The following is a 16309-nucleotide window of genomic DNA, read 5'->3' on the forward strand; positions in this document are numbered from 1 at the left end:
CGTGATGTCCTGACCGCACACTTATCATCCTCCACTGGTGCCCCGCTAGCGTAAACCAGCCGATAGCTCAGGCGGGTGCACCATTCCATTATCATCCATTAAAAAAAAGTATATACAATTATACATCTAGCTCATTTTATATAATAAAAAAAAACTAAATTGTGTCCGAATGTGACTAAATATGAATGCAATTTGATATAAAGATAGATTGTATCGATAGGACGGACATAGAGGCTATATTTTACACAAAAAAATAAACGAAGTCGCGGGTAACGGGTAGTATTACATAAATATGTATGTTACATCATACATTCGCAAATTCTTAGCAATTTACGATGATTCCTTTTTTATCGACATAAAAATTTTGTTAAGATTACTATGTTTGATATATTAACGCAGTTATAGGGATTAGTAAATTCATAATATATATTAAGTAACAATGACGAAAGACGACCTCGGTGGTCTAGCGGTCTAGCACACCGATTTACGTCCGATGGTCGCGGGTTCGATTCCTCGCACGGCACAAACATTTGTATTATGAGTATGATTATTTGTTTCGGTCTGGGTGTTTTCTATGTATAATAATGTATTTAAAAAAAAAATCTATGTAATTGTATCAGTTATCTAGTACCCATAACACAAGCTTTAGCTAGCTTAACTTGGGTCTAGATGGCGCTGTGTGAATTGTCCTGAGATTATTATTATTATTATTATTAATGTACCAATAAGTCATAAAGTATACTAAACAACCAATTATACCATAAGTTACAACTTTTTTTTTATATGTCTAAGTTGACACGCAAATTGCGCAGATAATGTTCTGTAGTCATGTTCTGCATCAGTCTTTAATTAACCACTCAAATTGATATTACACATTGTCAATTATTTACTGACAGAAACCAATACGATTGCATATCATGCGTAAACTGACTGCGTTAATACGTGCCAGTTACCATGCGAAATAAAACTTCAATTGCCCAACAAAAAAAAATACCTTTGACCTTATCAACTATCAATCTGAAAAAAAAAAAACCGAAAAAATCGCATGATGCCCTCCAATTAGACAGAACTTCCTATACGAAGCATCTCCCCGGCTTGCACAACCTATCCTATCCTTTCTCTGCCCCACCGCGGACTGTAGTTAGGTATATAGCACCTGATAGAACCATGAACATCACATTACCTCACTACGACCCGCAGTGACCCATCACTAAGCAACATGAAAGCCTTCGTTGCGGTAAGTCCAGTGAAGTGACTGTGCTTGTGTGATTAATAAAAAAAAAGTGACAAGTGCTTGTGGCGTTCGGAAATCAAAAATGACAGTGCATTCCCGCGTTTTTGTGACATTGTGTGTTTTATACCATAGAGTAATATGTTTCTTTTTAAATGCACTACTAAAATTGATTTCGGAATGTCATTTCAATTGATTAGTGTAAATCGTTATTGGATTGGATTCCGCAATTTTGGACGAATTGGAAGTACCTAAAATCAATTCCTCGCAATTCTATTGGAATCGTATTAGTTTTATTCGATTATCAAATGACCTATTTATGTCAAATAGATCTGTCTTCACGTAAATTTCCCTAAAGGTATATTAGAGAGGACCCAAAAGGAATTAAAAATTTATAGTTTCCAAGACAGCTCAAATTTTAAATCTATGCTTAATACTAACTTTCTACGGTTCAAATTTTAGATTTCACGTAGTATGTTAATTTTATTTAGATTTTTTGTCTCACTCACACACTTCATTGTTTTCAATATATGTAGGTACATTCTATTGGTCGTTACTGAATAATAAACACAGGCCGTGTCTCCAAAAATAAAAAAAATAATTTCCTTAATAATTTGCATGTTTTCGAATTTTAATTTTGAATTGAATTAAAATTTGTAATATTTTGAATTGAAGTATAAGTAAATTTAATTTATTTTTTAAAACTATTCTGACTGACTGACTGAAGAAATTAATAATTAATCCAGCACATAGTTAACAACTGACGCTAAAAATATTCTTTTTTACAGTATAAACCTATAATTATATTTCAATAACTAATATAATCCGGATGGCTTATTTAGATGTTGATTCTACATAAAAAAAAGTATTTTATCAAAATCAAATATAATTTCTTCAAGTAGAACATTTTAGTCAAGTTTTTTATATTCATTTTTATCCCTGTCGTAGAAATACAAAATATTAAAAGCCAATTCACAGTCCCAAGCTAAGCAGAGCTTGTATTATCCATGCTAGACAACTTATATGTTATACATAAAAAAACTCCCGGGATATAACTCATCACATTTCAAACCGAACTCCCGACCCTCGGTAGTAAAGTGCCGTGTTAAACCGCTGGACCACCGAGGCCATCATGTATAAAAGTAAATAATAATAATTAACACTTTTACATTTAATATATTACAGCGAAACACACACTAGACACGCAAGTCTATATCGTGTGACCCGCGACTTCGTCCGCGTGAATATAACTTTATTTTTCTAAAATAACAGAATTTTTCTAAAATAATGGTAGCTTAAGTTACTCCTTATTACATCAGCTATCTGCTAAAAAAAGTCCCGTCAAAATCGGTCCAGCCATTTCAGAGATTAGCCGGAACAAACAGACAGATAGACAAAAATTGTAAAAAATGTTATTTTGGTATATGCAACGTATTTATATTCATATGCATGTAGTAAAAAATGGTTATTTCAATATTACAAACAGACACACCAATTTTATATGTATAGATATGAGAATTAGATAGTAAACTTACTAACAAGGGGTCGTAGTACTAATAAATTACGTGACACCAATTATAATCATTACGAAAGCCGCAGGCGCATCCTCGGCTCGCTTACGCAACAGTATCCCCGGTCATAGGTCGTCATGACTACCCAATACCCCCATATCTTGCAATACTTCTAACCTGACGGCCTCGGTGGTCTAGCGCTTTAGCACACCGCCTCACTTCCGATGGTCGCGGGTTCGATTCCTTGCACGGTACAAACATATCATCATGAGTGTGATTATATGTATAGATCTGGATGTTTTCTGTAATCATAATAATAATAATCTCGGGACAATTCACACAGCGCCATCTAGACCCAAGTTAAGCTAGCTAAAGCTTGTGTTATGGGTACTAGATAACTAATACAAATACATAGATAATTTTTTTTTCGTAAATACATACATAATATACATAGAAAACACCCAGACCGATACAAACAATCATTCTCATGAATACAAATGTTTGTGCCGTGCGAGGAATCGAACCGACCATCGGACGTAAAGCGGTGTGCTAGACCGCTAGACCACTGAGGTCGTCAATAATATGTATGTATTTACGAAAACATATAAAACTATGTATTTGCATCAGTTATTTAGTACCCATAACACAAGCTTTAGCTACCTTAACAAAAATTAAAAAGAAAGTGTTTCAAGGCATTCTTTCTGGTAGATTGACTATGGCAGTTTGTTCATTATCATCATGTGATACTCCTCATGAGTTGTTAATCTGAGAACTAAGTTGTCAAACCCAATACCCTGTAATTTCACTGCCATAGCTCCCCTTACCGGACAATACCTCACTTTTCCGCTATCTAATATGTCGTTATGAATTTTAATAAATTATATAAAAATTCATTATTCACAGCTTTCTGAGCTGCATTCCGTATATTGATTTATATATTACATAAGATTCTAGATTATACTAATTTGTATAAAACACGGCTTTCCACTTTTGCCCACGTTATCAGTAATAATTTTCTAATCACATAATATCAACAGGATGTTAGAATATAAATCTAGAACTTTCTAAATGACAGATTTAGATAACTTAAATAATTTTTAACGTCAATAATAATCATTGTGATAGATGAACTGTTAAAAATTATAGTTACAGATAAATTAATAAATTAGATGTACTAGAAAATCTTGAATAACCGTAAACGTTTGTATCCGCAAAATCCGGTTATCAAATTGAGAATCGTAACCATAAACAATAAATAAAAAATAGGCTGCCATCTTCTATTGAAGACTTTTTTTTAATATTAAGGAAGAATAGAGATAGCGAACCATAAACAAAAAAAAATAAGAAAAATAGAATACCATCTCCATTTGACGTCTATTTTTTTAATTACTAAGGATGAATACAGATTAATAAACCACATTTCTACCTGCCAGTCCCGTAAATGCCATCTAAAAAAGATATTAATTTAAATAGAGATCGCTTCTATGTACACACGTCACATCTAAGTATACACGTAAAAGTGCTAAATGAAAATGCATTACTTATTGTTCTCAAACTAGTCGTATATCACATCATCAAAGTGATGTGACTAGAATATCGACTATAAAGAAAGAATAACGACTATTTATCATTCTAAATCGATATAATGACATAACTGAACGATTCTAAACACGAACCAGTGAGAATCGATTTCTAAAATCGTTAAAAAATATTTAATTGGCGATTATGTGCATAGTAGAATACCAACGACATAGGCATGGGATATCACCTCACACAAACCATGAAGTATTTTATCCTAAATCGTACAACGGCCTCACTTGACGGGAACTTGACTAGGAAGTTTTAACTCCTTGGAAGTTTTGTCCACAGAATAAAAGAAATGTAATTATAGGTTATTATAAACAAAACTTCATTATTTAATAGATGCTAACAGAACTATACAATACAATTTCACTAACTGTACCTATACGCTGGCAGGGCATCAGTCGATAATAGTAAAAGCATGAGTTTAGGTACCTGACCGCAAGCCCATCATGATAAGAAAACAAAAACGGTTTCCAGGAAGACCACGGTAGAGATCGATCGGAAATAATACAATGTTAGCAATGGGGTCACCCATTTCCCATAACTAATAATCCCTTCCCTCATGTGATATCAAAATACTAAGAAGAACACCATAATTCAGTGTCACAAGACAGCAGGACCCCATCAAATGATGATTAGCATTTATTGATTACCATATTACGAAAATACTAAGCAACTACGCTACTACAAATATGCACTCAAAATTGCGAGGTACAGTGATGAAAACAACGGTAGCTGGTAATTCAACTCGAAATGATTATGAAAACGTAATTGCAATCGATCTTGTACGATCAAATTGCGAATCGATGGGTCATCAAATAACGTATTACTTGTTGATGTAAATAGTACTTAATGCAGATTCGGTTTCGTTGCATAAATAACGAAATAGTCGTTATTTAGTTACATTAGTTATTTCGTTCGTCCAAACTGTTCTCATTGCCTTACCTTCATCCTGTTATTTGGAGACGGCGTATATCATCTTCCATTGATCCCTATTCGCCGTCGTATCTTACTCTACTTTTATGCATAATACCTTTCATACAATACATCCATCCTGTTAAAATATGATTAGAATTTGCTTTATCATTATTTACTTGTATTCATATAAAATTTTATGACAATTCTGACAGCGCCATCTAGTATTTATAAAACTAACCAGGACTTGTATTATGAGTACTTAATAACTGATATAAAACATAGAAAAATAGACACATAAATACAAACAGACATAATCACAAATACATGTGTTTATATTGTACGGGATTCGAACCCGCCTCTATTAAGTTAAGTCAGTTCAACCGCTAGACTATAAGGTTTTTTAAGATGATGTTATAATAATGTCAAAGATAGTAGACCTCAGTACAATCATGAGATCAAAGTTGAAATTTATAATGGGAATTGCGTGAGTTCCGGCGCAGAATGGCGGAAGCGGGGCCATCTTGTGACGTAACAGTTGCATGTCAAAGTGCTCGCTAGTCTGAACTTTGCGTAAATGTATTTGCACAAAATCGTAATCTGACATTTTCTTGTATCCACTTAATACTTATTTTATGTGGCCATTAAAGTTAAGATGGAGAGTCTATAACTTTAACCGTTACTTAACGAAGTATATATATTGTTTAACTTGATATATTAATCAGTACTAATATAATAATATTGCTTCCAATATTATTAGTAAGCTGCGCCCACAGTTTCAACCGCATAACATTTATCGTCTATATGTTATGCCGATGTTTAAGGTATATTACTGTAAAGTTTCATCGAAATCAGTCCGTCCGTCTATCCATCCATACTCACAAACTTTTGCATTCATAATATTAATAAAAATATTCCATTTTATAAAAAACAAAGTGAAAAATAATAAATAAGTTTTCAAACAATGCTGATAATTGACAATGTCTACCCCATCCGGAATAACAATCATGGCGATGTGTTTGTTCGTTTTAAAAATAATGTTCCAATACCCCAAAACACGAATATCATACCCTATTACGGTTCTAACAATTCGTACATCACAAGATGTCAAAGATCACTCTCACGGAATCGTAAGCCGATTATAGCGTGATCTTCCAGCCTCCGTTATGCAATCCCTTCGAACTGCGACCTCACTTTCGCTTAACACCTAATCACTATTGTCTATCTAATACTTTACAGCTTTGTCTATTAAAATTCACTATGGAGATTTCGTTGTTTTTATGTTTCATAATAAAAATGTTTATCAGTTACGCAAAGGGCTTTTTATGGCATGTAAAGCTGAGTTTCTTGTCAGTTCTTCTCATCTCGAAATCATTCCGAACTGACGGTAGATTTGACATATCACAAGAGTCTGTAATAGACCTACATGAATAAAGATATTTTGAATTTGAATTTGAATTTGAACGATATACGCTGCTACCAGTAGGAGATGGTAAAATGAGCATAAAGTCAGATCAGTTAGCCCAAATGACAATACAGACAAGTTGACAAATGAACAAGAAATTTCCAGAGATGATCGTAAAGGTTGACCTAACATAGTACATTGCTACAATAAAACCACTATTCCCTATTATTAACAAACTCCTCCGATATATAATTACGCACTATGACCAATGAGTAACCTCATTCAATTTACGAGTAACTAAACTACAAAACCATGAGCTCTATAAAAACAATAACGATACTTGCGTAATTTTTCAATTATCTTTTTTACCAGTTCAGGAAGTAGCTTCAACTGAGAGTAATTTAATATTGCTATACAGGTACTTAAGACCATTAGCACACTCATATGACACCATCGATAATGTAAAGTACTTGAATAGTCATAAATATATATGTACACAACTATTACAAATATCATAGAAATGAACCAACAAGAAATTGACTCATTGACAGATGACTACCATCTTGTAAGAGCACTTAATAATCTGCGCTTGCCAAATTGCAAAGAAAAAATATAAAAGCAAAAAGCATTTTTGGAACCAATTATTCAATTTTTTGACGTGTGTATAATTCTTTGGGACGACTATCTACTTTGCAAGGAAGACGAAGTAGAAGAAGGAAGTGTGAAATTATTAACCTCCAAAAATACATGTTACAAAACCTATGGGTCGCGTTAGCATTCTTGCACAGATTATTGATGGTACTATAGAAAAATTGCAAAATATAAATTAAATTGACCATTATTTTTCCAAATCAACACTTAACCATACACCGTGTCAAGATTACAAAATATAAATGATCGTATCATGCAATTCAAAAGCCACACGTCATTATACACACTAGACATATAATTATTATGAACGTTACCATGCCTCTTGACCCGAATATTGAGCGTAAACAAATTTCACTTTCAATTAACTTCAAGTGTTAGAAAAACAGAGAATCAGTCGGCCAATAATGTTGACGCAACTTATTGAATAACATTGTATTTACATATATTTTAATACTGAGATGCGAATGCATTAGCGAACACTGTGTTCAAAATGGAAAGCGAACAATGCCTGTTAACGTAGTCATAAGATCCCATTTCTACGTCAGCTCAAACGTGTAAATGCAATTCGATAGCATATGCTAAACTACTGTTCATTTAAATATGCGTGGATCTAATATTGAATGATCGTAATAGTGCTTCCATTTTCTTCAATATGAATTTTACATTTTTATTTGTATACATATTAAAAAGCCTAAGTATGGTAGATAGAAACACTGTGAATTTGAGATACGAATTGAATCATAAATCAAAATTAAAAAATATTAAACAAAAATGTTTTTAAATGCGTCACTTGTCTAATGATTTAGAAGATTGCTTAGTACAGTAAGCAAAATATATTCAATAAGATTTACTGCTTCTGAATATCAACAACCATCAACTTCATCAATAAATACGCTTAAATAATTGTAATTTGTACCTAAAAGCTTATTTCTTAAATAATCTTGAGGTAAAACATCATGAAGCTAAACGTAAAAACCTCTACTATCGTAATACGTTGTATTAGCTAATGAAATCGTTATATTTGTTGTAAAAACTAGTAATGGCACTATTACATCAATGATGTAATCAGTTTGTATAGTAGTAGTTAGTATTTGTAAATCGTAAATACTAATTCATATTGCAAACATCTTTACGTTCGTTTATAAAGACGTCAATCACATTTGTAATATTGTCGTGTGTAAATATATCATTGACAAATATATGTATTTTAATATCTTCTGCGAAATATCTCGTATTTGCACAACTATATGGTATTACAAATGCTTCTCTATTACTAATTACAATAAAATTTACTTTAGAACAAACTGCCAGCAAAGTTACGATAATCATTTAGTATAATCTATTTTGGTATAGTCGGAGCAAGTTATTATATAAATTTGCTTTATTGGGATAATATATTGATGTATGTAGATATCATAGAAAGAATTACATCATTCTAATTATCTTTATATTCAGTTTACTTAAATAATTTATAATTTTTGTCATCGTGCTACTCCTTCGTCTCGGCTGTTTTAATCTGATTATGATATAGCACAAAATTTACTAGATATGAACTCTTAATAACTTATTAAGGTAATACTACCATTAATATGGACTGCGGTTATCAATTTTGAATGGTTGGACCATAAAACTGTTAAGACGTATTAAAAATAACTAATGTTGGAATACGCAAGATCTAAAGAACGTCGAAATTGCATAAATACATTTGGGCAATAGTTCTAAAATTATCTTGCTATTTATTTAAGAATTATATAACTATTATAATTTTTGTCTCGGCTATAGTTGGAAAGGTCCCACACGTCGTTAACCTTCTTACCCAACAGAGCCAACAGTCTTAATGGAAAATCTTCAAATGAGCAAAGAAATCTTTATTTTGCATCATTTAGGTAATAATGATTTTTAAACGCTTTCAAGTCCAACGATGATCTAAAATGACAAATGATAGCAGGCATTCATAATTACTTTGAAACCATGCGAAGTAACTGTTGCTAATCGCCGTTAACTCATAATGCTAGAGAACAGCTTTTTATTTTACTTGTATGCCACTGTAATTTTTCTTCACCTAATTGCTCACCTAATTGCTTAGAGAATTATTCTATTTCTTTAATTATAACTAGCTATCGTGACTCTATGTAGAATACCAAATTTTCTTATTATCTATGTTAATTAATTCTTAATTTTCTGTTTTCTTACCCTCTTACAGTATACTTTTTCTTTTTGCATTATATCTTCTTTTGTGCCAATTGTGTCAACCCTATTTAGATTATATACTAATACAAGCACTTGTCAATTTATGATTAACCTTTGTTTTTTATTCATCTATAGTATATTATTGAAAACTAATTAGATATTTGTTCAACAGTGCATAGCCCTCGCGTTGGTAGCGTGCTCAAGCGCCGAGCCTCCATCCGGCTACAGCTACAACCGCCCATCAGGCGGTGGCGGCGGCGGTTTCAGCGGCGGCTTCGGTGGTGGCTTCAGCGGTGGCCTGAGCGGCGGCGGTGGCTACAGAGCCGTCTCCTCCGGCTACCAAACATCCGAAGGCCAGAACGTCGACCCTCAACTCCTCGAACAAGTCCGCCAGATCCTCCTTAAAGAGGAATCTTCCTCTTCCTCCGGATCTGGATTCGGTGGTGGCCACAGCGCTCCATCCTCTTCTTACGGCGCACCATCCTCGTCTTATGGAGCCCCATCCAGCAGCTACGGCGTCCCATCAGCCCGCGTTGTAGGCATCAACCTCGAGGGAGTTCGTCAGGCCATCCAAGTCGCCCAATTCGAGCAGTCCGGCGGTTCCTCCGGTGGTTACCCATCTGGACCTTCATCATCGTATGGAGCGCCAGCCCGCACTCCATCCGGCAGCTACGGTGCCCCCTTCTAAGTTAAATAACTTGATTCCGAACGCCCCCAACCTTTCGTAGTTCGGATGTTTGTTATTCGGGCATGTCTGCAACCGCCTTTGGGCAGCTCGAATGTGTATACCAATCGACCGGCAGCCACGTACAATGTAGGTGATGCCGGTCCGGCCGTGTTGTGACCACCAGGCCAACGCTTGCGACTATGCACGAACACGGGTTCTGCCCCAGCGGCGAGCCAGTCGTCTGCGGAGTCAGCTCTCAAGAGATCCTTGCGTGTTGACTCCTATAGCACGAAGTGGCTTCCCGCTGGGTTCGGCTCATGTCTTGTATAAAGTTATCTTAAGGTTAGCTTAATTTATAATATTAAGTTTTTATTTTTGTTTACAAAAAAATAAATACATTTTGACACCGTAACATTTGTTTCTTTATCATGCCTTTCATAGACAACTGGTGTCATCTTTATTTTATCAATGACATCTACCATTTTTCATAAATGAGTAGGTACAAACCGTCTACAATCTCTGTGGTCTAGCGGTTTAGCGCACCGCCTTACTTCCATAGGTTAGTACAAACATTAGTATTCATATGTATGACTGCTCATAACAATCTGAGTGTTTTCTATGTATTTACAAAAAAATGTATCTAAGTATTTATATCAGTGGTCTAGTACCCATAACACATTGCTGAGCTCGGGACTAGATGGCGCTGTGTGAATTGTCCCAAGATATAATAATTATATTATTAAATTCAATATAGGAATAAAGTGCAGGAAAATGCAAAAATAATCACCCAAATATCAGAACAGACGAGGTTATAACGAACAAAATAAAGTCAAATTTAGGACTTCTTCCTTGTTACCATAAATTGAAAAACAAACTTACTTTCACATTTATATTAGCAAGGAAGTCATAATATTCTAAACATTAGTAATAATATTCTGACTTCCTTACTGCCCACTTACTTTTATTCATAGGAATAGATAAACCAAGTATAAGAGAAAGGTCATAAGTATTACAAAATTGCGAACTTTATTTATAGAAGTGTTTAATATTCGTTCTTACATCACTAAAACGGATGAAATATATTGATGACTAGTTGTACACGCGACTTCGTCCGCGTGGAATTTAACTTTATTTTTCTAAAATAAAAGTAGCCTAAGTTACTCCTTATCAAAAAAATTGTAAAAAATGATATTTTGTTGTATATACCGTATTTATATTCATATGTATGTAGTAAAAAACGGTTATTTCAATATTACAAACAGACACTACAATTTTATTTATGTATAGATGTTCAAGATTTACATAAATAAATAAATAATCCTGGACAATTAACACAGCGCCATCTAGTCCCACGGTAAGCAGAGCTTGTGTTATTGGCAATATAGAAAACACCCAGACCGATACAAATAATCATACTCATGAATACAAATGTTTGCACCGTGCGAGGAATCGAATGGAACAGTGCACCTCCCTGCGCTAACGGTTTACGCTGGCGGGGCACCAGTGGAGGATGATAGGATGAACATGAGGTCAAATCAGTTATTCCATCGGGACAAATTCGTCAAAAATTTATGACGATGGTTTCCAGGTGAAACGCACCTTTTTTTTTTAAAAGGGGAAATCCGTCATGGAGACCCGCACGTCCCGGGGGAAGCGTGGGGTACTGTCGGACTCCTACCGGCTAAAAACCTTTGGTGTCCTCCGAGCGCTTTGGTGCCGGGGTTACGGGATCGAAACATTCAACCGTGAACCCCGGTAGAGGTGAACCGCACCTTTTTTTTTTTAACGTGTGGAAAAATCTTCAAAAGACCGTCACCCCGCCGGGATGGCGAGGTGGTGTGTGGGACTTGTACCCACTAAAAAACCACACGGTGTACCTACGAGCGCCTATGCCGGAGCCAGGGGATTCGCAAGTGCATTCTACCCCAGCTCCGACGGCGACGGCCCGCCCTGTAGATTTTTAAAATCACTAGTATTCTGACGACTTAGGCGTAATGCCGGTTAGTCAGGGAGAGAAACACCTCAATGCCTACAATATTCACAATTACCTATCTCTTATTTGTTTTTATAATAATATCAACACTTTCGCTCCAAAACTCCCGCTGCCTCCGTTCAATCATCTGTCATCCACTTGTCAATGTCACATAGATTACTTTGGCTCTGGCCTCTGACGTTCCGTTTCAGGTTACATGATATTGACTTTACCATTTTTAATTAATGGTGCGTCACACGATAGTTAACAGTCGGCCATCCTGCAATAGTGTCTGGCCCAGACACATAGGTAACTTATGAGCGTAGTCATGCTTATCAAAGGATATAGTGTCTACAGGATCATATAACAAATACTAAACTAACTAAACTAAAGATACACATTACTTTCATAACATTGACTATCTTAGTATACTGTCCAAGGTTTACAATCTAAAATCAATACTAACAGAGCTAAGTTTCGGCATGCATTCAGAAATGCACAAAATATAACATAACATATATTAATTTACATAATCCAAATCACCCAAAAACATGAACAACCTTTTAGAGTAACAAACAATTATTTGGCGGTGATTGCCTTCTATGAGTCAGACTGTAACATATCACCATCACAATGTAAGTTTCCGATCTTATGAACATTGCATTTTTTTTTTTATACCTCCAAAATAGAACTTGACATTTCTCATCATGAATATTTTAACGGATAAATTTAACATATCACATTACAAAAGGTAAAACTTAATTACCTACATATATAGAGAAAAAAAATATAAAGAGAAAGTAATATTCTCGTGACATAAAATTAGAACAAAATCGCTGCCTGCCTTCACCTAACCAATAGAAAATAACAGGTCAATATTATTCAAGTGGTTCTAATACCCTCAATACTACTACTACTATTTTACTTCGACGATACTCTTGATTTACCAGAGAATTATTTTAATATAACATAATTCATTGAATTTCATTTATGATTTACTTAATAATACCATCAGCTCACTGGTCAAGTAATCTATTGCACCCTTTGAACCCTGTACATTTAGGGGACTATAAATGATTGTAGATACTGATCTCAATTTTCTTTACAACACCAGTTTAACATAAACCAAAACCCAATGTTCCAGATTAATGTGAAATAGAAATAATCTTTATTCAAATAAACTTAATATAAGCACTTTTGAGTAGTCAAGTTTTTTTAATCTATCGCTCATTCGGAACGCAGATTCATCACAAGAAGAACAAACAAGAACCCTGTGTGTTGCTCTTTTAAATAAATATTGATTTACTTATATTTAATTAACAACAAGGATTAGGCATGCGGCAATCAACATAGAAACCGCTACGCACTTAATCTCCGTTCAATCAGACAACATTGACAGCGCTATGAATTTCAAGTTAGATATTTTCTAAAAAACACTGATTTATAAATGATGACATTTATAAATTCTTCAATTCTATAATAAGCCTCTTTTTTTTTTTTTACAAAGAAAATATTTTATGACACATTTGATTTCTTTTTCTGGCAAATTGAGTACAGACTCAATTTCCATAAAACGAATTACTAACTTTCGTCAAACGAACGTGAGTTTAGTAAGCCTACTATTCACTTTATATTTAATCGATGGTATTCGTAGCCACTTCGGCCATCCAACGTTATCGAAGGGCCTCATTCGATATTATCATAACAGTTAACATCGGGTAATATAATAAAATTAAAATCATATAAAATTTAGTTTGAGATAATTTACATACTTAAAATATGAAAGTTGCCACTGACAACTACACATTACATTTCAACATCATGACTTCAGTCTTTGTTATATTTTCCCGCCTTAAGTTGTATCACTTAATTTTTCACACCAGGTACTAGTCAGCATCTCTGCAAACACGGCTGCCTAGCTAATTAGTGAAATACCTGTTAAAACAAAACATTAAAAAAATGCCACCGCTTGCCCACTATGAGCTACGGTCTCAACAGATCTGGATTTTATTAGACTCAGCCACCGCTTGCCCGCACAAGGAGCTACGGCCTCAAACTGGTCAAATTCTCATTAGACTCAGCCACCGCTTGCCCACACAAGGAGCTACGGCCTCAAACTGGTCAGATTCTCATTAGACTCAGCCACCGCTTGCCGCCACAAGGAACTACGGTCTCCAACTGAAACACATCAAATATTTAACAACTGGTCATTTTCTCAATGAGGCATTCACCGCTTGCGCACACAAGGAGTTACGGCCTCCAACTAGTCATATTCTTTATGGTACTATGCTATTTTTACTTCACCCTCAAGTGCTCTACATTGCAACTCAACTATGGGTTATATGTACTCCCATCAAATTTTACTATTACTTTTTATTCTATTACATTTCTTTAAGAACTGGATTTCCTGGTTCCATTTTACTATTTCTCCAACGCTTTAAAGGACATTATAACATTTAATCATAAGTTAATTCAATTTAATTATGTACCAAATTCGAATTATATATCTGGTTGATATATATCTATCAATTTCTGAACGAACTTGCAATATATTACTACCACATACCCTATTCCTATTATTATCTACCAAATCTTGAGTAGCATTAACAAAAAGCGAGTCGTTCGTTGTACGTCGCATTGAGCACACGCGGATCCCCATTTTCTCCGTGAACTAACGTATACGGAACCATCAGCCGCGATCTCAGCGCAATCATCTCATCTAAATCACCATCATTTACCTTAAAATCCATAAATCGTATTCATAGTCATATGATTATTATATTAATCTCATAATTTCATCAAAGTATTGCAAATCATTTTTCATTGTCGTATCAACCGCCCGTTCTATTAGCCATTTTGCTCATAATTCAGCTTGTCATCGATTGTAACTCATCATTGTATCACTAGCATTCCTTAATCTTTCAGATCTATTCGTTCATGTACAACTCTTCACCGCGTATATTTACCGACTATTTTCGATCGAGGTGTATCAAATTTTACCTTGTGATCGTCCTTACTACAATCTTGCAGTGTAACTATCTTGTACACCTCGAGCGCTTTATTCATAATATTTCAAAAGTGTCTGTATACGGTGTCTGGGTTCTATGAATTAGCACCTCTTCTAATTTCCCATTAATTACAACACATTTTCTAAAATATTCTGCGTATTCGGCTGTAACTTTCTGCTTACTAGCAGACCATGTTATCAAGCCATTAGTTGTATTTAAATTCCAGACACATAAAATCAGTTCTGAAAGGATTAATTTCAATTTAAACTATTTAGTTAGTACAATAGTCAATCCGATTTCTCCAAAGGGCGTTCAGCCACACATACAAGTGCATATAGGTGCTCAGACTAATCTATGGAATCAAATGCCCAGCATTTGATTGCGTTGATCATTACTTATAAAAATTTTAACTTCCGTCGTCGTCAAAGACAACGCTTTAAATTTAATTCAATCTTATTTATCTGATGAATATCAACCAAATATTTGAAAACAACATCTTCCAATATCTCTACACCTGTAATTTTGTACAATTCAACATTAAAACACCCTCACTTATTTAATACATCCGTTCTCGTATGCTATGCAAGTGACAACATCAATTCTTATATGTTGATGAGTTCACTATTAAAAGCCTTAGTTAACACTTTTATTTTACTTCAAATCAACAATTATGTCAAAAGTTACAATGGTCTAAATACATCTAATACACCTACCTAAACACATCCAATCTCATATTCAAGTCAATTGAGTCAACATGTATACCAACAATTCTTACATGCTCGTTAATTTAGCATTATACGCTTCGATTATTCTCTTTTTTTTTCAATTAAAATCTTAATAGATACAATATCTCAAGATTTAACAAAGGTTAACTAGAAATTAATAAAATTGGCAAAACCATCTACAACAGTAATTTATAACTGTAAACTGTAATCCTTAACAATATTTAACTTTCTCATATCTTAACTTTCATTTATATCCTCTAGTAACTTTTCTTATATATTCTTTGTATTTTTTTCTTTTAACTACCTGTGCTTCTTAAATTTGTATTCACTATAATACCATTATAATTAAAGAACAATGGCTCAGCCTAACATTTTCTCAACAAATACTTCTCTGTAACATGTAAAACTTACAACTTAGACCATGCAGTATTTATTTTTCATTCTACATAT

The 16309-nt window shown here is 34.2% G+C and overlaps 1 protein-coding gene across 1 annotated transcript; it reads left to right on the plus strand.

Annotated features, from left to right (window-relative positions):
• The first annotated feature begins 1188 nt into the window (after window positions 1-1188).
• On the plus strand, window positions 1189-10553 carry LOC131843390 (keratin, type I cytoskeletal 10). Its single transcript, XM_059192020.1, has 2 exons — window positions 1189-1237; window positions 9660-10553. Exons 1-2 carry the CDS (start codon window positions 1220-1222, stop codon window positions 10173-10175), a joined length of 534 nt encoding a protein of 177 aa, XP_059048003.1. The 5' UTR covers window positions 1189-1219; the 3' UTR covers window positions 10176-10553.
• The last annotated feature ends 5756 nt before the right edge of the window (window positions 10554-16309 follow it).

The sequence above is a fragment of the Achroia grisella genome, unplaced genomic scaffold (genome assembly GCF_030625045.1).
Source record: "Achroia grisella isolate CSIRO2021 unplaced genomic scaffold, CSIRO_AGI_Agris_v1 utg3071, whole genome shotgun sequence".
NCBI classification, from domain to species: domain Eukaryota; kingdom Metazoa; phylum Arthropoda; class Insecta; order Lepidoptera; family Pyralidae; genus Achroia; species Achroia grisella.